The sequence below is a fragment of the Dasypus novemcinctus genome, chromosome 9, assembly GCF_030445035.2.
Source record: "Dasypus novemcinctus isolate mDasNov1 chromosome 9, mDasNov1.1.hap2, whole genome shotgun sequence".
In the NCBI taxonomy this organism is placed as follows: Eukaryota; Metazoa; Chordata; class Mammalia; order Cingulata; family Dasypodidae; genus Dasypus; species Dasypus novemcinctus.
The window spans coordinates 86208534-86231984 of record NC_080681.1 but is presented as its reverse complement, the minus strand read 5'-3'; the positions used below and the strand labels follow the sequence as shown (position 1 = coordinate 86231984).

The following is a 23451-nucleotide window of genomic DNA, read 5'->3' as shown; positions in this document are numbered from 1 at the left end:
ACCCCTTTGTGGCACAGCACTTCTTGCGCGTGCATCAGCACTGCACATAGGCCAGTTGCACACGGGTCAAAGAGGCCCGGGGTTTGAACCGCAGACCTCCCATGTGGTAGATGGACGCCCTAACCACTGGGCCAAGTCCACCACCCCTTAATTTATCTTTAACTGAGTTTTGGGACCAGTTAGCCAGGCTCCCAGCTATGTTGTCTGTGACTTTTGAGGCTGCTGTCCCCACCCTGTGGTTCTCAGGCCAGCTGGAACTGCTGCTGGCTGCAGGGTGTGGCTTGGGTTGGGGCTGGCAGGGTGCCTGCACCTAGAGTATAAGGGAGCTGGAGACAGCTCGGAGCCAGGGCAGCTGCAACTCCAGCCATGGTATCTGCCTTGCTCTCCTTGAACCTCAGCCTCCTGGCCCTGGGGGCTTCTGGACTGATCTTGATTTTAGGCTTCCTCAAGCTTGCCTACCTGCTGCTGCGGAGACAGAAGCTGGCCAGAGCTTTGGACAGGTTCCCAGGGCCCCCCACCCACTGGCTTTTCGGACATGCCAAGGAGGTACTTGGGAGAGAGAGGAGGGTGGAGAAGATTTGGAAAAAGCTGCCTCCCTACCTTCAGAGAAACAGGCCTAATATCCCCCCTTCTGGGAGGTGGGTAGGGGGATGAGGGGCATGGTGGGACACCCAATGGTTAGGAAGGGGTTGATGTCCTGGGAGCAATGGCTCCCATTCAGCCTTCCCGCTGGGGTCTCTCCCTTGCTCCTATCTTTCCAGCTGGACTCAGAGAGGGGGCTGCTTTAAAGTTGGGGCTCAAGCAGCCCTCATTCTCTTTCCCATTATTCTGAGGCCCAAGGTCCAGATAAAGCTCTGCTAAAGGCTCGGGCATAGCACAGGGGAAAGCACCTAGATACATAGGCAGTCTGGTTTAATGCACAACCAGAGTTCTCTTTGTTCAGAATAAGACTTTCCGTTTTTGAGGTAGAAAATGAAAGTGCAGGCAGAGATACCATGTGAGAGACTGCCCAGAGCATCCAAGTGGCTGGTACCTCCAAAGGTGGGGTTCTCCCACCATGCCTATGGGTAGGTTCAGCATCGGTGGTGGGGACCACCTTAGTCCCACCTCGGAAGTACTTTTTAGCTCCTCACCTTCACAGGTGTCTAGACCAGAGGTTTCTAAACATAGGGCAGGGAACACCTGCACTGGAATCAACCAGGAGAAGCAGATTCCTGGGCCCTCAGCCCCTGAGATTCTAATTTAGCAGATTAGAACTGGGAGTCTGAATTTCAAAACCTCCCCAAGTGTTTCAATCTGCATCAAGGTTTGGGAACCAAAGTATAAATGCCAGTTTAAGTCTCAGAGATAGGCAGGGTTCCTTCTCCTACCTCTAGAATCTGCCTGCCCATTCTCAGTCTGGGGATATGCCTCTTCTCCATGATTGACACTGGGAATGAGCTTGACCTTTTGGTAAGACTTGCCCAGGCTTATTCTCACCCTATGGCTAACTGCTCTGTCAGGATAGCCCAGTACTCTACATCCATCCTGGGGACACACAGGAAAGGAAAGCATGGTTTGGGGAAAGGAATCAGACCCAGGCCCAGCTCTCAAGGAATTTAGGATGTACAGGGGGAAACAGACACCAGAGCCTTCCTTGCCCCCAGGCTGGGTTGGTGTCTCATAAGATTTCAACATTAGATCTCCTTCTCTTTGTCTCAGCACTTGTTCCATTGGGTTGTCATGTCCTTTTTACTTGCTCATCTTCCCTACTAGAGCATGGAGATCTGGTCCAATTCAACCCTGTGCCTTCAGGGTCAAACTCAAAGCCTAGCACGGAGTAGGTACCATTGAATGAATACTGTATGTTCAGGAGTAAGAGAGGGGTATCAACGGAGAGAAGAGAAAGATGGTGAGGGCAAGTAGAAGTATCAGGGTGAGTTTAGGAGAGAAGGGTCATGGGAAGGTTAAGGTCTGACCTACATGGGATATGAGAGGTGCTTACAGAGACCTTCAATCCCTTTCTTCCCATGTTTCTTCTACTCCTACTTGCCTCCATTAAAGCTGGGTTTGCCCTTAGCCATTGGGCTTGTTTAGGCCAGGGAACTTGCTTCCCCCCACTCTATGCCCCCTAGGGCTGGCTACACTCTTCCCCTCAGCCGCCCCTGCCCCACCTTGGGGGTGTGCTGAAGGCCTGGTACATAGCTTAGCTCTGGCTTCCTGGCTGCTCCAACACAAGTAGCTGAAAGGCCTGCCACTTGGCACCAGGAAGGGGGGACAAGAGCTGGAAGGGTGGCTGCTCTTGGCACTACAAAGGCTTCCTGGGGAACTGTTGTGGTAACAACATCTCTGCATTCCTCAGGGCTTGGCATCTCTGCTCTCCCTCTGACCCATATCTGAACCTAAGAAACGGGGAGGGCAAAAATGTAAAGATGAGGAAACTGAGACTCAGAGAGGGCAAGTATTTGCCTAAGTCTACATAGTAGCTCAGGAATTGCATCAAGGATGGGTCCAGGACTCTTGCATTTTAATTTAGGGCATGAATTTAAAAACATATTTAAAAAAATAATGGCAAACCCCATTTCCTAGGTCTGGTGATGGTGAGAGTAGGAAGGGCAGGAAGAGGAATGGTGGGCAAAGGGTTGGAGTGTGTGTGGGTAAGTGCTGCCTATCAGGCTTAATCTCTCCCTTCTTGGTCTCCAGTTCTGGTTTGGAGGCCCTGGTAACACCCTCCTGCCAACTTCCTCTATTCTCAGAAGTTCTCCCCTTGGAGGTTCCTCCAAGTGTTTCCCTATCCCCACTGTGAAGCCCAGGGAGGACTTTGCACATAGTAGGTGCTCAGTTGTGTTATTGGCCGGTGGTTGGGACTCCTGGGAGGGGCTGACAAATCTGACCTGTGTATGTATGTGTGTTTGTCGGGGGGAGAAGACCAGCTCCCAGCTCAAGGAAAGGTTAATTCCTTGAGACTGTGGAGGCCTCTTTCTGGACCCCCGCCTAGCACTGGGACAGTCTCCATGGCCTTGTGCTATGTAGTGAGAAGCCCTGGTCCCAGGCTCTGCCTCATTTCTGTTCAGCAGACATTGATCACGTGCCTTCACGTGCCCTTTTTGGTAAGTTACCTCACTTCTGTGCTTCCCTTCACTTGTCAGTAAAAGGAATTAGAAGAAGATCAAATGGATAAAGTATAAGTACTTTGCAAGCTGCTGGGCTGATGTCAGGTGTTAAAATCCTTGTAGAGGGATTTTTTTTTAAGATTTATGTTATTGATTTCTTCCCCACCTCATTGTTTGCACTCACTGTCTGCTTGTTGTGTGTTCTCTGTGTCTGCTCATCTTCTGTTTTTTTTTTTTTCAAGATGCACTGGAACCGAACTCAGAACCTCCTGTGTGGTAGGTGGGTGCCCAACTGCTTAAGCCACTTTCACTTCCCAATATAGAGGGATTCTTGTTGCAAAACGCCCTGAGGACGGGAAGCAGACTTGGCCCAGTGGTTAGGACATCCGTCTACCACATGGGAGGTCTGCGGTTCAAACCTTGGGCCTCCTTGACCCGTGTGCAGCTGGCCCACACGCAGTGCTGATGCACGCAAGGAGTGCCCTGCCACGCTGGGGTGTCCCCCGTGTAGGGGAGCCCCACGCGCAAGGAGTGCGCCCCATAAGGAGAGCTGCCCCGTGCGAAAGAAAGTGCAGCCTGCCCAGGAATGGCACCGCACACATGGGGAGATGACACAACAAGATGACGCAACAAAAAGAAACAGAGATTCCCGTGCCGCTGACAACAACAGAAGCAGGCAAAGAAGAACAAGCAGCCAATAGACACAGAGAACAGAAAATTGGGGTGGGGTGGGGTGGAGTAGGGTGGGGGAATAAATAAATAAATCTTTAAAAACAAAACAACAACAACAAAAACCTCCCTGAGATGGGAAGTGGATTTGGCTCAATGGATAAAGCATCCAGTGTTCAAACCCAGGGCCTCCTGACCCATGTGATGAGCTGGCCCGTGTGCAGTGCTCATGTGTGCAAGGAGTGCAGTGCCACACAGGGGTGTCCCCCTGTAGGGGAGCCCTGTGCGCAAGGACTGTGCCCCATAAGAAAAGCCACCCAGCACAATAAAAAGTGCAGCCTGCCCAGGAGTGGTACCGCACACACAGAGAACTGACGCAGCAAGATGACACACAAAAAAGAGGCACAGATTCCCAGTGTTGCTAACAATAATACAAGCGGACACAGAAGAACACACAGTGAATGGACACAGAGAGCAGATAACTGGGGCAGGGAGCAGGGAAGGGGAGAGAAATAAATAAATAAATCTTTAAAAAAACTAAAAACTCCCTGAGGCATTTGCTTTTTTCATCCTCTTCCTCCTAAATCAGCCCAGTCTTCAGGAGCCAGATAAGATCCCACCTTTCTCAAGCAATATGCCTTGTCTGACCCCTTTGCTGGGACCGCAATGCAAAGACCCTGCCCTGGAGGAACTCTGTAGGAGAGACGAGTAACTGTGGCATAAGTGTGATAAGTACCAGTTACAGATCCTTGGGCCTAGAGAAGGGCACCACCCTTCTGAGGATACAGAGGCAAATTCTAAAAGACCTGGAAGCAGTAGACGTGGAAGCAGGGAAGGAAGGGCAGAAAAGGCACACAGGCTAGAAAGAGCATTGTGTATTTAGGGAATTTATTTGTTCAATAAATATTTGCTTTTTGAGGCCTAATATGGGCCAAGCCCTGTGCTAGTAGCTCAGCACTTCTGGAGTGGTGAGTGGGAGGACAGGACAGAGAGGATGAGGCTGCAGATGGGTAGGGGAAGATCAGATAGGTCCTTGTAGGTCATGTCAAAAGGCTTCACTTTATTCTGAGGGCAATGGAGAACCATTGAAGGGATGTAGACAAGGAGGTGACAGGTCGGATTTGTGTTTAAGAATGATCACTCTGGTTTCAGGCATGGCGAAAGGGGAGGCAGAGAGACCTGGGTGGAGGCTGAGGCAGCGATCTAGGCAGATGTTGATGGAGTGAACCAGTGGGGGTGCATTTGGGGTAGGGGTGAGGGAGACATCCAGGCCTCTATCACAGGCAGATTTTGGGTATCAGTGATGTCCCTTTCATGCCTTAGGAGAAGAGGGACACAGGATTGCGTTTGGAGCTTTGTTAAACTGTCTCATTAACACAGCTGGATCAGAGCTCAACTTGGCAAAGTCAACTAAACAGAGAAGATGTCCCCCTGAGTCACAAGACTTAGAAAGAATGAGTTTCTGTGTCTAAATTAAAAATGTGGGGGATATGAGAGTCAGAGAGAGGAAGCTCAGGAGTGGCAGCACCTGTCAATGTCTGGGCACGGGAGACTCAGTTATTTAATTTGGAGAGTTGCTGATCTCATGGTGGGGTCATCCTACCATAAACTCCTACATTGGCTCCCTTAGCTCTGTTTTGCTGATTCCAGTGTAAGTGCCACTTGGTGGTCCTGCCAGAGTGGAGGGGTATTGCATAAACATTAGAAATCGCCATTCAAGGATTCTGGCTGGAATTTAGGTGGATGATGGTTCCATTCTTGGGGATAGGTATAGAAGGAAGAGTAGATATTGGGGACATACATGATGTATTCATATTTGGAAATGCTGGGGGACCTGTAGAACAGAATGTAGAGATATTCAGGGGAGGTTGATTATGTTTCTGTTGCTCAGGAGAAAGATGAGCTGGGATGAGCTGTCAATTTGGGAATCACTGGCAGGCAGATGTCAAAAGAAGCCATGGGAATGGGTAAGAAGGTATAAGGAGAGGGTGCAGAATGAGAAGAGACCAATGATGGGATTTTGAGGAACATCAGTTTTTGAAGAAAAAATGGTGGGTAAGAGCTGCTAAGGGTTTTCTGCCAGGAGAGGAGAAGAACATCCAGGAGAGAGTTCAAGAGAGAGAGAAAGGAATCAACCATGTTACAGCAGCTAGAAGCCCTCTCGGCTTAACATTAAGAAGGGTACAAATGGCCTTACCAAGAGCAGTGTTGGAGAGGTGAGGACCAAAGTGGAGGAAATGGAAGTAGTGAAGACAACTTATTAAAAAAGTTAGGTTATGAAGGGAGGAGGAAAAAGGGAAAATAGAGTGTTGGAGGAGGCAGCAGAAAGAACCAAGGGAGGTTTTAATTCCTTTTTTTTTTAATGGGAGAAACTTGAGCATATTTTAAATACAGATGGGAAGGAGCCAGGAGAGAGGGTAAGAGAGGGGTTGACTGTTGGGTGAGGCGCCTGCAGGGAGAGTTGGAATCTGAAGGGATTAGCCTTGGCCAGGCCTCAGACACCACCTTCACCATAATAGGAGGGAAGGTGGAAAGGAAGTGGGTACAGGTACAAGTGGTTCTTCTGATCTGGTGGCTGACTTTCTAACTTAAAAAAATTTTTATTGTCTTTTTTTAAAAGATACATAGATCACACAAAATGTTGCATTAAAAAAATAAGAGGGTCCCATTTACCCCATTCCCTACCCCACCCCCCACTCCTCCCACATCAATGACCTCTTTCATCATTGTGGCACATTCATCGCATTTGATAAATACATTTTGGAGCACTGCTACACAGCATGGATTATAGTTTACATTGTAGTTTACACTCTCCCTCCGTCCATTCAGTGGGTTATGGCAGGATATATAATGTCCAGCATCTGTCCCTGCAATATCATTCAGGACAACTTCAAGTCCCAAAAATGTGCCCATATCACACCTCTTCTTCCCTCTCCCTGCCCTCAGCAACTCCCATGGCCACTGTCTCCACATCAGTGATACAATTTCTTCCATTACTAGAGTCACAATAATTCTATAGTAGAATACCAGTAAGTCCACTCTAATCCATATTTTATTCCTCCATCCTGAGGACACTGGGATGGCGATGTCCACTCCACCTCTAACTCTAGAGGGGGCTTAGATCCCACAGGGCTGATGGATGGGATTCTCCTACTTGCAGTTGTAGATTCTCTTGGTTCCCTGGTGTGGTGGTTGACCATCCTTACCTCCTTGTTAGCTGAGCTGGGTAAGTCCAATAAACTGGAGAGTAGGTGTTGCAACTCTGCTGAGGTTCAGGGTCCAGCTGGCACATGGACAGACATTTTTTATCTGACAGCCTCTATTTTCTCTTCCAAATAGAGCAAGGCTTATCTGCTGGGAGCAAGGAGTGGAGAAGCGGAGGACACAGTTGAAGAAAGGGGAAGTTTTCAAGTAGTAGACTGTGGTCAATGCCTTTGCTGCTCTTTGTTCAAAAGTCACCTCAGACAGTTCCTTCTTGACCACCCCCCCAACTTTCTACCAACTATACTAGCACTCCCTGCCCTTTATCCTGCTTTATTTTTCTTGCTAGACTTACCAGCACCTAAAATAGTACTATTGATTTATTTGATTCTTGTTTATTTCCTGTATTCCCACTTAGAATGTAGACTAGGGGAGGGCAGAGGCTTTGTCTTGTTCACCACCATATCTCCCGGAACTAATACAATGCCTGGCACAGAGTGGGTGCCCAATGTCTATTTGCTGACTACATGAATCTCTGGGGGGCCCTCAGGGATCGCAAAGCCACTTGCTCATACAGGGTGAGGACCAATGTCTGCCTTTCCCTGGAAGCTTGGGTATTTAGTGGGCCCCTGACCCCTTGCCTTCATAGGGTGTTTGGATGCTCCTCTGCTCTCCCTCCCCAACCTGGTCATTCCTGGGACTGGGTCTTGTGGTTGGATGTCAAAGATAGGAGAGGTGTTGAGGAAAGAGCATAAGTTTTGGAACCTAAAGACCAGGGTATGACTTCTAGTTGTGGGCAAGGCCAACCACCATTTACTAGCCAATTCATAGTAAGTAGAGTCATGGTGACCCATATCAATCTGACCCAGGGGTCCCATCTGCATCTTGTGTGTTCTTTCATGTTTACATGTGCATGTGTAAGTACATAAGTCCTTGGAAGGGGGGGTGAAAGGTTAAGTCACCAGATTGTCACCAAAATGGTGAGAAAGTCACTTCTCTGCTCCTTGGTGATCTATACCATTAGATCCCCTCAGGTTGCCACAGCTCTCTATGCAGCCCCACAATTGAGTCCTCAGAGAGTGTGTGTAAACAGTCCACTTTTTTCACTGATTTTTATAGTTATTTCAGAGATGTTACTTCTTTTCACGTTTGGCTGTTTCTTCTTGGCAGCCGCTCTTAACCCTTTAGCTTTGAATATACAGCTTTGCTGTCCTTGACATTGGCTGGATGCACTGAGCATTGGCAATCTTGAGTGTGTGCAGGGACATCAAAAGGAACCTAATGAAGGCCATCCTGGAGGAGAGAAGACCCAGGAGGATTTGTTCCCCAACGCTTTATCCCTGCAGGACCATCCTGGGCAACGTGAGCTTGTGCGGTTATGAAGAGCAGAGCAGGGATTCATGAAGGGAAAGCTACAGATGCAGATGGCTTCCAGTTCAGTGACTAAGTCTTTTTAAGAGTTAGAACAGTCCAAAGATGGGTTGGGCTGTTTGAAAAGTAGTAAGTTTCCTGTTGCTAGAGATGTTTGAGCTCTTGGGGCAAGAAATTATCACATTGTGAAGGTGCTGGGGGTTTTGAATCTGAAGTCAACATGACCTGTCTCTAGGAAGCCTCGACATGCTGGGGAAGGGGGAAATCCTTTCCTTCTCCCCTTCCCAACCATTTGTGCTTCTAAACTCCCACTCCCACTTTGTGAGCAATTTATTTTTGTTCTCAAACAGCACTCCCTGGGAGAGCGGTGGCTGCAGCAGACTAAGCAGGCAACTTGGCTTCTTGAACACTGGTCGACTGAGGTTCAGCTGACCTGGCTGAAGGTTTGGTCAGGCTTGTTAACAGGAGGGACAGCAGAAATAACTTTAGTCCCGACACCCTGGTCTACCCTGACTCATGTGGGCCAGTTCACTTTGGTCTTTGGGCTGCAGTATTCCCACTTATAAAGTCGGGTTGTGGTTGGACTAGGTGATGCAGAAGTTTCTTTCAGATCTGATTCTCAAAGCAAAATTTACTCAGATTTTGGGGGAGCCAAGCAAAGAGTGGTGACTTAAAGCTTGTTCTTCCCAATCCCTCCTATTGTTTACCTTTTGTTTTATAAAGATTTATTTTATTTATTTATTTCTCCCCATCCCCTTGTTTTTCACTTGCTATGTCTGTTCGTCTTCCTTGTTTCCTTAGGAGGCACTGGGAGCAGAATCTGGGACCTCTGATATGGGAGGGAGGTATTTAACTGCTTGAGCCACCTCTGCTCCCTGCTTTGTTATGTCTCTCATTCTGTTTTTCCTCCCTGCATCTCTTGTTGCATCACCTTTTTGCGTCAATTAACCACACCTGCTCGTCTTGTCATCTCACTGTCTTCATTAGGAGGCACCGGGAACCTCTTCTTCCTGCTTTGTTGTGTCTCTCATTACGTTTTTTCTTCTTCTGTTTCTTGTTGTGTCAGCTTGCCACACCTGTCCATTACGCCAGCTCACTGTCTTCTTTTAGGAGGCACCGGGATCCAAACCAGTGACCACCCATGTGGTAGGTGGGAACCTAGTCACCTGAGTCACATCTGCTTCCCTATTGTTTACTTTTGATGAGGCTAACAGTGAGTGTAAATGTGAGGATGGGGGGGCAGGGCTGGGCAGCTGGATCAGTGAATTTTCTCCATGTTCTGCTCTTTCTCTGCTTCTTTCCTTCTGGAAATAAGCACAGCCCAGACCTCCCAGCCCTGCAGGCATCCCAACTCAGGGCATCTGAGGTCGGGTCTGAGGTGTCCAGCTATGTAACCCAGGGGAGCTGAGCTGGCAGCCTCACATCCCCTAGAAAGAGGACACCTCGGCCCTCTCAGAGGGGCTTCAATTCCAACAGTGGGGCCAGGCTGCTTGCAGCAATCCTCACTCTCACTAAATTCCCAGGGCAATTAAGGACAGTAGGAGAATGCTGGGGGTGGGGAGGAAGGAGTGGGTTCAGGCTGTGAATGTGGCCAGCATGAGGTCAGGGTCTCCTGTCCCTGGTGGAGACACTGAAGAAGGGCCCAATCATAGCTGATGAGGAGGTGAGTAGGGATCACATGAACCAGATCAGCCAAAGATGCTTTCCAACCCTGAGATCCTAGGAGTCTAGCTTCTCTGTGACTGAAGGCTCTCCCTGCTCTGTCCAGTAGGGTTACTTGGACTAGGGAGAGATGAAGAGTAGGGGGAGCAGCCTTGGTGATCAGGAAGGGGCAGATGGGCAAATAGAAAAGATATAGGGGCGGGGGGGGGGCGCACTTTTAGGAACACCAACCAGGAAGGAAAGAGGGAAGGGGTCAGGGACATGAGTAGGTTTCCTCTTACCTGTTCCCTCCCTCAGGGGTAAGGGATGATCTTTGTCACTCTGAGCCTTTTTCTGACATTGTGTACTGAATGACAGAAAACTGTCCAGGATGGGTTGTACTGGATTTCTGGGTTCAGAGGCAGTGATGGGAGGGGATCTACAGGGGAAATTACACTGGACTCTGCAGAGGGCCTGGGAGGAGAGGAATCCCAGAGAAGACACAGATGGGTGGCTGGAGACTAGAGAAGCAAGGTCCATTCTCCAAGACCCATTGGGGTAGTGGTCTTGGTCAGGGAAGCTTGGGGCACGGGGGTGTTCTACATTACCAGACACCCTGTGTCCTTCCTCGGGACTCTCTCCTGGAGGGTACAGTGTGGATTGTTGAATAGGTAGGAACTATGAGAGGGAACTTTACAGGGAGGAAAAAGAGGGCCAGCATGTGCACAGACCTCAACGTGAATGGCAATCCTCAGGACTGTGCAGGGCACAAGTTATACAGCCAGATACAGCAGCCCCAAGAGGCTTCAGTGTGTGGAAGAGTGTGGGGAAGATCTGAACTAGAGTACTACTAACTGACTAGCAATGGGCAAGTCATTCTGAGCTCCAGTTTTCTTATCTGTAAAATGGGAGTAATTATCCCTTCTACATTAGATTTGTGAGACAATCTATGAAATCATTTACATAGTACTTGGCACATAATAGGCACCCAAATGTGTAGCTCGTCTCTTTCATTACCCATGTTTAAAGACTGAATGCCAGAACACATCGTGAATCTGGACATTAGCCAGAGCAGACAGGCTAGGCCTGGCTGGGAAAAATAAATAGAAACCTGCAATATTGTTTACATAGGAAGTGCTGGTGGTGACCCTTCTATGACCTCCCAAATTGAGCAAGATGGTAGGCTGGTTTCCTCATGAGACTAGCCAATTCTGGCCAGTGTTTAGATTAGCCAGATGCTTGGTATGATTTCTCTCCTTCCTTTTTCTCTTTCTTTCCCCTTCCTTTATTCATTCCATTCATTCCCCACACTATCAAGTATGTGCTGTATCCAAGTCCCTGTGCTGGGCTCTGCATGGGGGCCCCGAGACCCTGCAGATGTGGTCTTTGTGCTTGGGAAACTTACAGCCTAGAGGTGGAGTCAGGAGTCCTGGGTGTGACTCTGAGCTCCGTTGCTAGCTAAGTGTGTGACTGAACCTCAGTTTCCTCATCTACAAAGTGGGATTAAATGAAAGAATACCTATAGCATGCTTAGCAGAGTGTCTGTCATTAAATACTTAATGAGTGTCAATGTTAATATTATTATTATTTATATTACAGATGCAAGCAATTATAACACAGAAGGTGGATGTGGGTGTGGTACTAACAGTGCTGGAGAGCTCAGAGAAAGCAGGAATTTCAGTTGGTGTGGGTCAAGGAGGTTCCTGGAGAAAGGGATTTAAGCTGGATAGTAAGGAACAGGCAGAACTGCAATAGCCATTCTTGGGTAGAAGGTGTACCAGGAGGAGGAAAGGTATAACCAAGATACAAACATGATCCCACACCCCAGTAGGTCATTTTTGTTCTAAACATTCAGACTCATTAGACTACCACAGGCACTTACCATCAGTCTACTCAGAAGATGCTTTCAAATGTTCGTATGAGCAGTAACCACAGCTTGCCAGCCAGTTAGCATCAGATATTCCTTTCAGCAGTCCACATGTCCTGTCAGTGATCCATCTTCTCATAAGGAGACAGCCAGGTGCAAGGAGACGAGAGTCACACCAGTGGGCATGAGGTTCATTTTGTCTTAGAATCCCCAAGCTTCATACAACCCCTGCCTGGTATTGGTCCCCAGAGTCACTGCACCCAGGGAAGCCAAGACATGGTGCCCCATCAGGTATTTACAAATCATTCATGGTTCTTCCTAGTCCAGGTGGAATTTACCAGTCAGGGGTCATTTCCACCCTCCACCCCCCAATTTAAACCATTTTCAAGAATACTACTCAGTGGTATTAATGACATTCACAATATTGTGCTACCATTGCTATTATCCATTACCAAAACCTTTCCATCACCCCAGGGGTCACCTTTGCTTAGATGATGTTGCCTATTGTGATGGTTTGGAGCTTATGTACTCCAGAAAAGCATATTCTTAAACCTAATCCATTCCTGTGGGTGTGAACCCATTGTAAGTAGGACCTTGTGATGAGGTTAATTCAGTTAAGGAGTGGCCCAACCCAGTGAGGATGGGTCTTAATCCTATTGCTGGAGTCTTTTATACGCAGAATTAAATCCAGACAGATAGAAAGTCACAGGGAGCAGCCAGAATCTGAAATTCAACAAAATCTGGAAGAGAATAGAGAAGACAGGAGAGTCTGCCATGTGCATTGCCATGTGATACAGGCACCAAGGACCAAGGATCACCACAGCCAGCCTCAGGAAGAAAGCATCACCTTGACAATGCCTTGATTTGGGCTTGGATTTGCTAGTTGAGGGCCTACCTTGGGCAGGTTCCAGCATTAGGTCCTTTAATGCATTACCTCAGTTAAGGGCCTTAAATGCCTCACAACCTCAACTACTAACAGCTACCACATACACACTTCCTGCATGAACTCATTTAACACCAACCCTACATGGTATGTATGATGATTCTCATTTTATAGATGAGAGTTTCAAGATTGAGAGAGCTTAAATAAATCGCCTAAGTTTGCAGTGCTAGAAAATGGGGAATAGAGATTCAAACCCAAGTCTGTCAGGCTCCAAAGAATGTGGCCCCTGGAATCAAATTTCCTTTGTTCACATCCCAGCTCTACCACTTAAAAACCGTGTGGTCCTCCACAAGCAACTTAACCTCTCTATAACTTAGGCTCCTCCTCTCTAAAATGGGACTTCATAGAGCAGTGAGGATGGAGTCTAGAGATGTTGGGACCGGGTGACTGGCTAAGAGTGGGGGGTGCGGGAGGAGGGGAGGAAGCTCCTAGGGCCCACCTGGGTGGCTTCCTCCCTTCTCCACACAGGGACTTGGGGCCTGGTGGGTAGCACCAGGTTCCTGAGTGGCCCTGGCCCTCTGTTATCGTTTCAGATGCAGCAGACTGGGAGTTTGGACAAAGCCGTGTCCTGGGCCCACCAGTTCCCCTACGCTCACTCACTTTGGCTTGGCCAGTTCATTGGTTTCCTGAACATTTATGAGCCCGACTATGCCAAAGCTGTGTACAGCCGTGGGGGTGAGAGTTCCTGGGAGAGGGTAGGGACGTCCCAAGAACAAAGGTTCAGGGTGCGGTCCGGGGAGGAGGTCTGGGTCCATGCTCCAAGTCTGGGAAAGCAGCAAGGATCCTGCCCCACTTATCAAAAAGCCTCCTCTCGGTACCCCTCTGACCCCACTTGACCCTATCTCGCTCCTTCTCCTGCAGACCCTAAGGCCCCGGATGTATATGACTTCCTCCTTCAGTGGATTGGTAAGTTGGGCTGCACCTGCCTCCTCTCCCCTTCCCATCCCAGACCCTTGTGCTGGGTGGCTAGGATCCTGCCCTGTCCTGCCCCTACTCAGCTTAGTTATCCCAACAGGAACACCTGGTCCCCTTGCGCCCATCCTAAGCTCAGCTGCAGAGTGGGGAGATGGAGGAGGAGACAGGGCAGCTCCCAGCTGGCCCAGAAATAGGACCCAGGCCCCTTCTCTAGCTGGGTCTTTTTTCCCTCAACAGGCAGGGCAAGAGCTCAGGAGAAGGTGTGAGTGTGAGGGACTGCTTCCTGGAGCAGGTGGCTCTACAGCTGGATCCTATAGGTTTAGATAGGTGATGCTGACCAGGGGAAGGGCCTGAGAAAAGGTATGATGGAAAGACCAGGGCTGGTGTCATTGGAGGCTGCAAGGCTGTTGGGCAGCTGGCAGGCAGAGCTTGGTGGAGAGATGAGGCTGGGCAGGGAGGATTGGCCAGCCCTTGGCCACCAGGAGGAGAGAGTGCAGCTTGATGTTGAGGATAGGTGGGTCATGGTCCAGGCCAGAAGCGTCTCCAAAGCTCTCCTTTTACTCATGATGCCCTCACATCCTCAGCATGTTCCCGGGAGCTGAGAAAGGGCAGGACCAAGAGGAGAATGACATTCCCAGGCTTATTACCTCACCCAGTAGTAACACAGGAAAAATCCTTCTCTGGACTTGAGTGATTCTAACACTCTCTTCTATTATCAAAGAGACATAGTGAGAATTAAATAAGACAGCCAAGAAAAGACTTAGAAAGATGAAGGGGCAGTTCGCAGGTAGGAATGCATTTCCATTCCTGGGTGTTTGTGGGGGTGGGCAGGACGAGGCCGTGCCCACAGCCATGAAGCCCACACACTGTGGGTTGTTCCTCAAGACCTGAAGCTGACGTGAAGGCCCAGCAGTCTTCCCTCCTGCCTAGCTGGCTCCACGGAGCTGCGTCTCATTTCCCTGAATCCAGTTTCATCTGACACAAGTTACTGGAGGCATCCTGTCCTAGAGAAGAAAGTCACTCATCCCTGCTACCTCCTGTGTCCCGAGGTCCTGGGAGTCACCAGCTCTGCCCAAAGGCTCTTGGCAGGTTGGGGTGGGAGCACAGAAGGCGATACTGTGTCTCTTGGCACAAGGGTTCCAGGTGCAGGGGGAGGGGAGGAGGCGGCCTCTGGCCTCCTGCCTGGCCCCCTGCCGCAAGGCGGGGGGGCAGGATTGCCTGGACGGACTGGCCTTCCTGCTCCCATCCTTTCCCTAGGTAAGGGCCTGCTGGTCCTTGAGGGGCCCAAGTGGTTCCAACACCGCAAACTGCTCACACCAGCTTTCCATTATGATGTGCTGAAGCCGTATGTGGCCGTGTTCGCCGACTCCGCTGGCACCATGCTGGTGAGAACCCTGGGCTGGGCTCTGGGGGGGGGTGAGGGTGGCTTGCTCCTGGGGGGCCTTGCTTCTGGAGGGTGTCGGCTGCTGCACCAGCCCCCTGCCCCCAGTACAGGCCTGAAGAACTGCAGGAGGGCAGGTGGTGCTCAGCTGTGACAGGAATTGTTGACACGTTTTGTCCCTGTTGTACCTGAGCTCCTGCTCTGCCAGACACATGCTGCACGCACAGAACTATGTGCTGAAGGCTCAAGGGTCCAGGCAGCCCCTGGTCCTTGTCTCCACCAGGAGACCCAGCCCTCCCTTTCCCAGACCAAAGGGGCCTCGCAAGGCCTAAATAAGGCTTCTTCTGTAGGGGATTTGAGGGCTGTCTATACTTGAGAGTACCTCCTCTTCACCCTCTGTCTGCTCCAACTGCCTAAAGCCACACTGCCAGCAACTTACTTAAAAGGGATGTGAGGGTCAGGGGTCAGGCTCAGAGTCTGGTGCTAGATAATGCCCAGGCTAGTCTTTCTCCTTGCAGGAAACTCCTCCCCAGCGTCACCGGCAAGTCTGGCCTACAAGCTGTGCTGGGGAGCTCACCACCTCTCAGGCCCTCTTATTCCCTCGTAGACTGGCCCCTGCTGGGAGAAAGTGTTGGTGTGTGCTCTGCAAGACCTGCCTCCTGGTCCTGCCCTCTGAGCCTAAAGCTTGAGGCTCCCCAAACCCCTGCCCTGTTCCCACATTCCACCCAGAGAGAGGGCAGGGCAGGGCCTTGGTCTCTGTTTGTGTGAGGGCTTGGTTGGTGAGGCAGGCTGGGGACCCTGGAGGGTGGGGATGGGACATCGACCAGGCTGGCCCCCACAAAGCCTTCTGTTTGGACTCCAGGACAAGTGGGAGGAAAAGGCTCGAGAGGATAAGTCCTTTGACATCTTCTGTGATGTGGGCCACATGGCACTGGACTCGCTCATGAAGTGCACCTTTGGCAAAGGAGACGATGGCCTGGGCCAAAGGTCAGAGGGCCCCTTGGGGATGACCATATGCTCCCCCCAAGTCAGCTGGAAGGAGATAGGGCCTGCCCAAAGGAGCCCCAGTGGTAGGGGGGGTGGGGCTTTGCCCATGGTAAGAGACACATTCTGGCTTTAGTGGGGGAGGCTTAAGGGCAGGGAGATGGAGGCGGAAGGGGCAGGAATGGAGCTTCTCTGGCTCTGCGCCTGGGTCCCGAGCCACCCTCCCACCCTCTGCTGCCCAGGGACAGCAGCTACTACCTGGCGGTCAGTGACCTCACTATGCTGGTGAAGCAGCGCCTCGACAACTTCCAGTACCACAACAACTTCATCTACTGGCTCACCTCCCACGGCCGCCGCTTCCTGCGGGCCTGCCAGGTGGCCCACGACCATACAGGTGAGCCTTTCCCCCAGGGCCCTCCCCCAGAAAGCCTGGGTTCTAGCCCAGCTCCTCCCTAGACACTCGAATTCTACCCCATTGCTGGGCCTCAGTTTCCCTTTGGGCAGAGAATGGTATCCCAGGCAGTGACCCCTTGTGCTCCCGGCCCAGACCAGGTCATCAGGAATCGGAAGGCAGCCCTGCAAGATGAGAAAGAGTGGAAGAAGACCCAGAACCGGAAACACCTGGACTTCCTGGACATTCTCCTTGGGGCCCAGGTGACTGCAGACTTGCCCACCCCAACTTATACTGGCCCTGGAGACCTTCTGAGACCCCACCATCCTCATAATGCGGGACTTTTGCTGGACAGGGAAAGGGGCTGTTAAACGTTTTCCTGCTCTTTTGCACAGCAAAAATTCCATATCGCCCAAGGCACAGAGGCAGGAAGGTGCAGGGGCAGTGGCACTGGGGAAATATTTAGGATTAGGGAGGCTGAGTCAGGTGGTCGAAGGTCCTAAAGACCAGTTCTAGAGTTCTAAGACCCTGAAGACTCTTGGCACCCTAGAATCTTAGAGTTGGTTCATTCATTCATTCACTCATTCACTCAGTTTGTCATGTATTACATATTCATATACCTCAGAAAATCTACCCCTGGTCAGGCCCTGTGCTCAAGACAGAGATGATAAACAATCTAGTGGAAGAGACAGGTGGTGGATGTTGATAAAGATGCCTTCCTCTACCAGGCTGGCAGGTAGGGCTGTGTAAAGTTACAGGTAACTCAGCCAGAGGGATCAGAGAAGGCTTCCTGCAGTAGAAGGCTTCCAGGCTTGGCTTGCAAAACAGATTAAGTACCTGACCCACAATCTGAAAAGGCGCTTTCACTCCCTACCTATGGTCTTTATTTGACATCACTGTTACAAGTTCCTCTTGGTACTTACCCAAATTACTTGAATGGCCCCATGATGTCTTTAACCCTTCCAGGGTGAAAATGGGATCAAGCTGTCAGACTCAGACCTCCGGGCCGAGGTGGACACGTTCATGTTTGAAGGCCATGACACCACCACCAGTGGCATCTCCTGGTTTCTCTACTGCATGGCCTTGAACCCTGAGCACCAGAATCGTTGTAGGGAGGAGGTCCAAGAGATCCTAGGGGACCGGGACTCCTTCCAGTGGTAAGTGAGAAAGACAGAGAGCTTAGTCTGTCCTGCTCAGCCCCAGGAAAGACTGTGTTCATCTTGTCCTACAGACAACCCAGGGCCACCTGAGAAACCAGGGGGGGCTGCAGCACTTATCCTGTTCCTTCCAGCAGGTGTGGGGGGGAGATGGTGTGGAAGTACTCCCAAGCACATTCTCCTAATGTTGAAGCAGCTTACAGGACACTTATTCAACAAAACAACAACAACAACAACAAAAAACAGGAAAACACGAATGGAAAATTAGGACCAGGATGAAAAGGACCTTAGATTTGTGACACCGTAGTAAGCTATTGCATCATAATTATAGATGGACCTCACATTTGGTGGTTTTATTTTTTAAGCTTTCTTTTTGTTATCTTTTTTAAAGATACATAAATCACACAAAATGTTACATTAAAATATATAAGAGGTTCCCATATGCCCCACTCCTCATACACCCCCACTCCTCCCACATTGATAATTTCTTTCATTCGTGTGGTACATTTATTGCATTTGATGAGTATATTTTGGAGGACGGCTACACAGCAGGGATTATGTTTTATGTTGTAGCTTGTACTCTCTCTCAGTCCATTCAGTGGGTTATGGCAGGATATATAATGTCCTGCATCTGTCCTTGCAATATCATTTAGGACAACTTCAAGTTGGTTTTGAGCTTCCTGGTGGTGAAAGGGAAAAGAGAAACATAATCCTTTACCTGAGTGTGTCATTTGTGCATGCATTCATTAGTTCACTCAGCCAAGGTATATTTTCCCCTGCTATGAGCCATTCCAGTGCTGCAGGGGAAACTAAGTAGAACATAAAGAAATGTCCCAGGGAAGCAGACTTGGCCCAATGGATAGGGCATCCACCTACCACATGGGAGGTCCATGGTTCAAACCCCGGGCCTCCTTGACCCGTGTAGAGCTGGCCCACGCACAGTGCTGATGCGCGCAAGGAGTGCCCTGCCATGCAGGGGTGTCCCCTGCATAGGGGAGCCCCACGTGCAAGGAGTGCGCCCCATAAGGAGAGCCACCCAGTGCAAAAGAAAGTGCAGCCTGCCCAGGAATGGCATCACACACACAGAGAGCTGACACAGCAAGATGACTCAACAAAAAGAAACACAGATTCCCGTGCTGCTGGTAAGGATAGAAGCGGTCACAGAAGAACACACAGCGAATGGACACAGAGAGCAGACAACTGGGGAGGGGGGGGGAGGGGGAGAGAAATAAAAATAAATAAATAAATAAATCTTAAAAAAAAAAAAAAAAAAAGAACTATCCCAGTGAGGCTGCCTGTGGGTCCCTGAGAGATACAGGAGTGACCTCTTCTTTGCTGAGTTCACTGTGTCTTTCTCTCTGTGGTGAAGATGAGGAGGGGCTGGAGGAAAGTGGAGCCCATGCCTCTGGGTCTGAGTGGCCACCCTGTGTCTAGTGTGGCCTGGGCATTTGGAGACCTTGAGCTCCTTGGGATCTTGGGGGTGTGGTGGTGAGGGGTGGAAGGTGGGACTGGGGCCTGCTGTGCCTCAGAATAGCCTGGCTGTGTCACTGACAGGGAGGATCTAGGCAAGATGACCTACCTGACCATGTGCATCAAGGAGAGCTTCCGTCTCTACCCACCTGTGCCCCAGGTGTACCGCCAGCTCAGCAAGCCTGTCAGCTTTGCGGATGGCCGCTCTCTACCTGCAGGTGGGCTGGGGCGAATTACGGGTGGATCCTGAGACCTCTGGGATGCTCCTCTGACACTTGCTGTGCCTGTGGCCTAATCTTTGCACCATTAGGGGAAGAGGTCCGCCATGGGGTCAGAGAGCCCTGGGTCCAAATCCTAGCTCTACAGTGCTTAATCAGGTCAATCCCTCTACCTCTAAGCCTCTACTTCATCATCTTTAAAATGGGGGTAAGAAGGGTACCCTCCTTATAATGCTGTTGGCAAGATAAAGAGACAGTGTTCATCAGGGCTGTCATGTAGAGCTGTGCAGGTTGTGCACTGAACAACTTCAGGAGGCATCACCCACATAGACGTCGACCTGTGCAGTGTCTGGCCTGCCTGTGCAACTGCATGTGGTGGCTTCATAAAGAGTCCCTAGCTCTGAACCTGGCACGTAGCAAGCACGCAATGTATGGTGGCTATTACTACTGATAGCATAAAGTTAGGAATAATAGCTTCCCTGAGCGTTAACTGAAAACAGAATGGGTGTAACGGCCCCTGTCTGTCCTACCTTGCGGTGGCGTGGGTCCATTCCTCCCTTCTGTTCTTTCCACAAGTGTCTGTGTCAGGTGCTGTGCAGGCGCTGGGTCCACAGGAACTGAGTGTGATGATGAGTTGAGTGTGGCAGTGAGAGTTCTGTCACTCAGAGTGCTCAGGCAGGGGCTGGTGGCCCAGTTGAAGGGACACAGGGAAATCTGGCCCTGTGAGGGGGCAAGTCCAGCTGGTCACCAGGCCTCTCTCTGTCCCCAGGCAGCCTGGTCTCTCTGCACATCTATGCCCTCCACAGGAACAGCGCCGTGTGGCCTGAACCAGAGGTACTCCTACCCCTGGGTTTAGCGGTCAGGGGTTTGGGGATGCCCTGGGACACCCTCCTGGGACCTGGCAGGTGTTGAAGTAAGGCCCTGTCCATTCAGGTCTTTGATCCCCTGCGCTTTTCCCCTGACAACACAGCTGGACGCCACCCCTTCGCCTTCATGCCCTTCTCCTCAGGGCCCAGGTAGGGAGAGGCCCAGCATCTCCAGGCCCTCCGGATTTGGGAAGGATGAGGGTTGGGGGCTTTGTGGGGAGGCATCATTTGGGGATACAGTGTGATTGAGGGGGGCTGGGCTGGAGAAGGGTGATGATCCAAACGCAGGGGTGAGTCTGGGGCCTCCTTTCCCTTACCGCATTCCCGTCCCTCTCCCGGGGTGTAGGTGGGGTAGATGAGTCATTCCAGGAGATGTCCCCAAGCCAGATCCCCCACCACCACCACCCGGGTGTACCTCCTCAGGCTGGGACTCTCACCACACTCCCCAGACCTGCTTTATAAGCTCAGGCGAACCAGTTAATCAATCATTCATCTAAAAATAGTTATTGATTTCTCTTGGTCACAAAGAGCCTGCATTTCATCAGTTCTGCTGCCTGTCCTTTAGGGGTGAGGTCTGGTTTTCACTGGACACCCCCTAGACTGATGGCCCCTTGTGTGGCTCACTGCAGGAACTGCATTGGGCAGCAGTTTGCCATGAACGAGATGAAGGTGGTCACGGCCCTCTGCTTGCTCCGCTTTGCGTTCTCGCCGGACCCCTCACGGCCACCCCTCCAGATGGCCCAGCTGACCCTGCGCTCCGAGAACGGCATCCACCTCCATCTGAAGGCGCTGCGCCCAGGGTCTGGGAAGCAGCGCGGCTGACGACAGCAGGGCCCCGCCAGCCCGGGCTGGGACCTGTCCCTGGGCACTGTCCTCCCCAGTTAGTTTGTGGCTTGGCTGTAGCTCCCTGCCTTTGGGAGGCTGGTAGTTTAGAGAGGGGGTGGGCGCCGACACAGACATTCACTGAGAGAACAGTGTCATGCACACGTATGTCTCTCTAAAGGCTTGTATTACACGGATGCTAGAACTCACTCACCCAACAAATATTTAGCAAGCACCTAGGCTCCTCTAGAAACGGCATTTATCTCCCATAAATGGCAATCTTTCTAAAATGTACCCAGCACCAAAATCCCAGCCGTAGTGAACACACAGAGAACCCAAGGAACGCTTGCCTCGGGAGTCACGGTCATAACCAGGCCCATCACTCACCGCATGCCACGGGGGAGAGGGCTGGCTTTAGGGGCTGGCTCCTTCACTTCAAATGAGCAGAGGGGGGTGTTTATTTGTTTAACTTTGCCTTGTGAGTGTGTGTGTGTAATATAACAGACACAGAAAAGTGTATAAAATAAACATGGCCAGAACAAGGAATAACTGTAAACCAGCACCAAGGTGAAGAAACAGGCACTACGGCTTCCCAGGCGTGCCTTCTGCTCCCTGTCAGCCTTGCCATGGTCAGCATCTGAGTCTCACGGACACATGGTGTTCTGGGAGCTCGGGGTGGGCTAGGAAAAAGAGGCAGAGGGAATAGAGAAGGGCTTCCTGGAAGAGAGGGTGCCTGACTCATGCCTTGAGGCATGGGTGAGTTCAAAGGTGCAGAGAGGGACTTCTGGGGAGGGCCTTGGGCAGGGCAACATGATGGGTTAGAGACCTGTCCCTGACAGTCCCTGCAGCAGCGCCTGATGGCTGGGTGCTCCTACACCTCTAGGGCCCAAGGTTTAAGGTCATTACTGGCCTCCAATCCAGGATCCAAACAGGTGAGGAAGAGACGGTGCTGGAGATTGCGTGATAGGGGCAGAGCTGGAGAGGGACTTCTCAGCCTGGGATGCAGGGATGTCTCTCTGCTGCCCTGGGATCTGCCATCTAGAAATCTCCCTCTCCCACCATTGATGCTTCCCCCTCTCAGAAGGCCACAGCCTGGCAATTCTGCTTGGGCCACCTGCTCGCTCATGCAAAGTCCTCTCAAGACCCAGACCTCCCTGCCCGCTGAGGCTGGGGTGCAGAGGCCCCAGACAGCGTGTGTCTCTTGGGTGTCTGCTCCACCCCCCACCCCCCACCCTCCCCCCTGTTCTCTGGCACTGGACAGACCTTTCTCTGAATAAGCTGAGATTTCAACAGCCATCACCTGGAAGCTAAGTCCGGCAGTCATAATGGCCTCATGTCCTTGTGTGACACCCACATCTACTTCCCTTACCTCTTGCGATGGTCAGGTGGCCTGTGTAGCCAGAGGGGGGGACCTTATCCCACTCATAGATTAATGGAAGGAAACTGCCACTCATCTGGGAGGAGACTAGTACTGAGAAGTTCTGACTCCGGGTGATTTTAACCAAGACTCCATAATTGGTATAGAAACTTGCCCTGTGGGAAAAGAGAGCAGAGAGCTCCAGGGCCAGAGGAGGTGGGGAAGGGACCACCTGGGAGGGGAGGATGTGGGGCATGGGGGGAATGTGGACACCAAGGGTGAATTCCATTGACCTCTGTCAGCTCTCCAAACATTGGTGGGCCCATGTGTTTGCGTGGTGTGTGGATTATGTGCCGAGGCACGAGCAGGTGTGGGCTGCCCATATCTTCCTGTGTGCGTGATGGTGGCTGCATGTGGGTGTGACCTCAGCCTGGGCCTTGCCATTTCCTGTAATCAGTGGGGTCACTTCTAGGTACTGTCCCCCCTCCTGTGGAATCCTGTGGTTAGAGCATGTGCCCATGGCCTGCCCCCAGAATTCTGAGCTCCCATTGTTGGGTGCTCCCTGCATCTGGGTCAGTCTGAGCCCTCTGCACCTTCTGATACCAGGCACCTGCCAAATCTCCTGCCCAGGGAGTACCCAGGCTCACTCTCCTGCCCCAGGACCTGGGTCAAGCAGTGAGTGTCCAGCCTGCTTGTCCCTCTCCTGCCTTCTCAGAGCAGGGCTCCACTGGGCCAGTGAAATGCTGAGGGCCAGGACGCCAGGGACTGGGAGGGAGTGTTGGCTGCAGGCATAAACTGGGGAGAAGCCCCTTCCAGGAGACAGACATGGCATTGCACAGCAGGCAGAGGGCACTAGGGAGGCCTGTCTATGACCCAGGTCCCCGAGCAAGCCTGGGGGGCCTGTGCTGAGAACCAGCAAGAAGGGAGGACCCAGCTGAGAGAGGCTGCTGGAAGCAGGGACACTGGCCCAGGGAACCGGGCAGGAGTGCAAATGAGGCCTGGGCTGGAAGCAGGAGGACCAGCGCCCAAGTAATCACCGAGCATGAGCAGGCTTGAGGACGGCCTAGTCCTCAAGGCAGTGGCCAGCTGCACGGGCTGCCAAGGGG

The 23451-nt window shown here is 51.3% G+C and overlaps 1 protein-coding gene across 1 annotated transcript; it reads left to right on the top strand.

The window, feature by feature from the left end:
- The first annotated feature begins 331 nt into the window (after window positions 1-331).
- CYP4B1 (cytochrome P450 family 4 subfamily B member 1) lies at window positions 332-21537 on the top strand. Its single transcript, XM_058303629.1, has 12 exons — window positions 332-546; window positions 13318-13459; window positions 13646-13690; window positions 14957-15084; window positions 15943-16067; window positions 16307-16458; window positions 16612-16718; window positions 17422-17612; window positions 19167-19300; window positions 20070-20134; window positions 20234-20316; window positions 20796-21537. The coding sequence occupies exons 1-12, from the start codon at window positions 367-369 to the stop codon at window positions 20986-20988; spliced, it is 1545 nt and encodes a 514-aa protein (XP_058159612.1). The 5' UTR covers window positions 332-366; the 3' UTR covers window positions 20989-21537.
- Window positions 21538-23451: the final 1914 nt, after the last annotated feature.

Coding starts and splice junctions, on each gene's coding strand:
- CYP4B1 (XM_058303629.1), top strand. CDS start 367: ATGGTATCTGCCTTGCTCTCCTTGAACCTCAGCCTCCTGGCCCTGGGG. Junction 13,460..13,645: donor AGCTGTGTACAGCCGTGGGG/GTGAGAGTTCCT, acceptor CTTCTCCTGCAG/ACCCTAAGGCCCCGGATGTA. Junction 20,317..20,795: donor CCCTTCTCCTCAGGGCCCAG/GTAGGGAGAGGC, acceptor GGCTCACTGCAG/GAACTGCATTGGGCAGCAGT.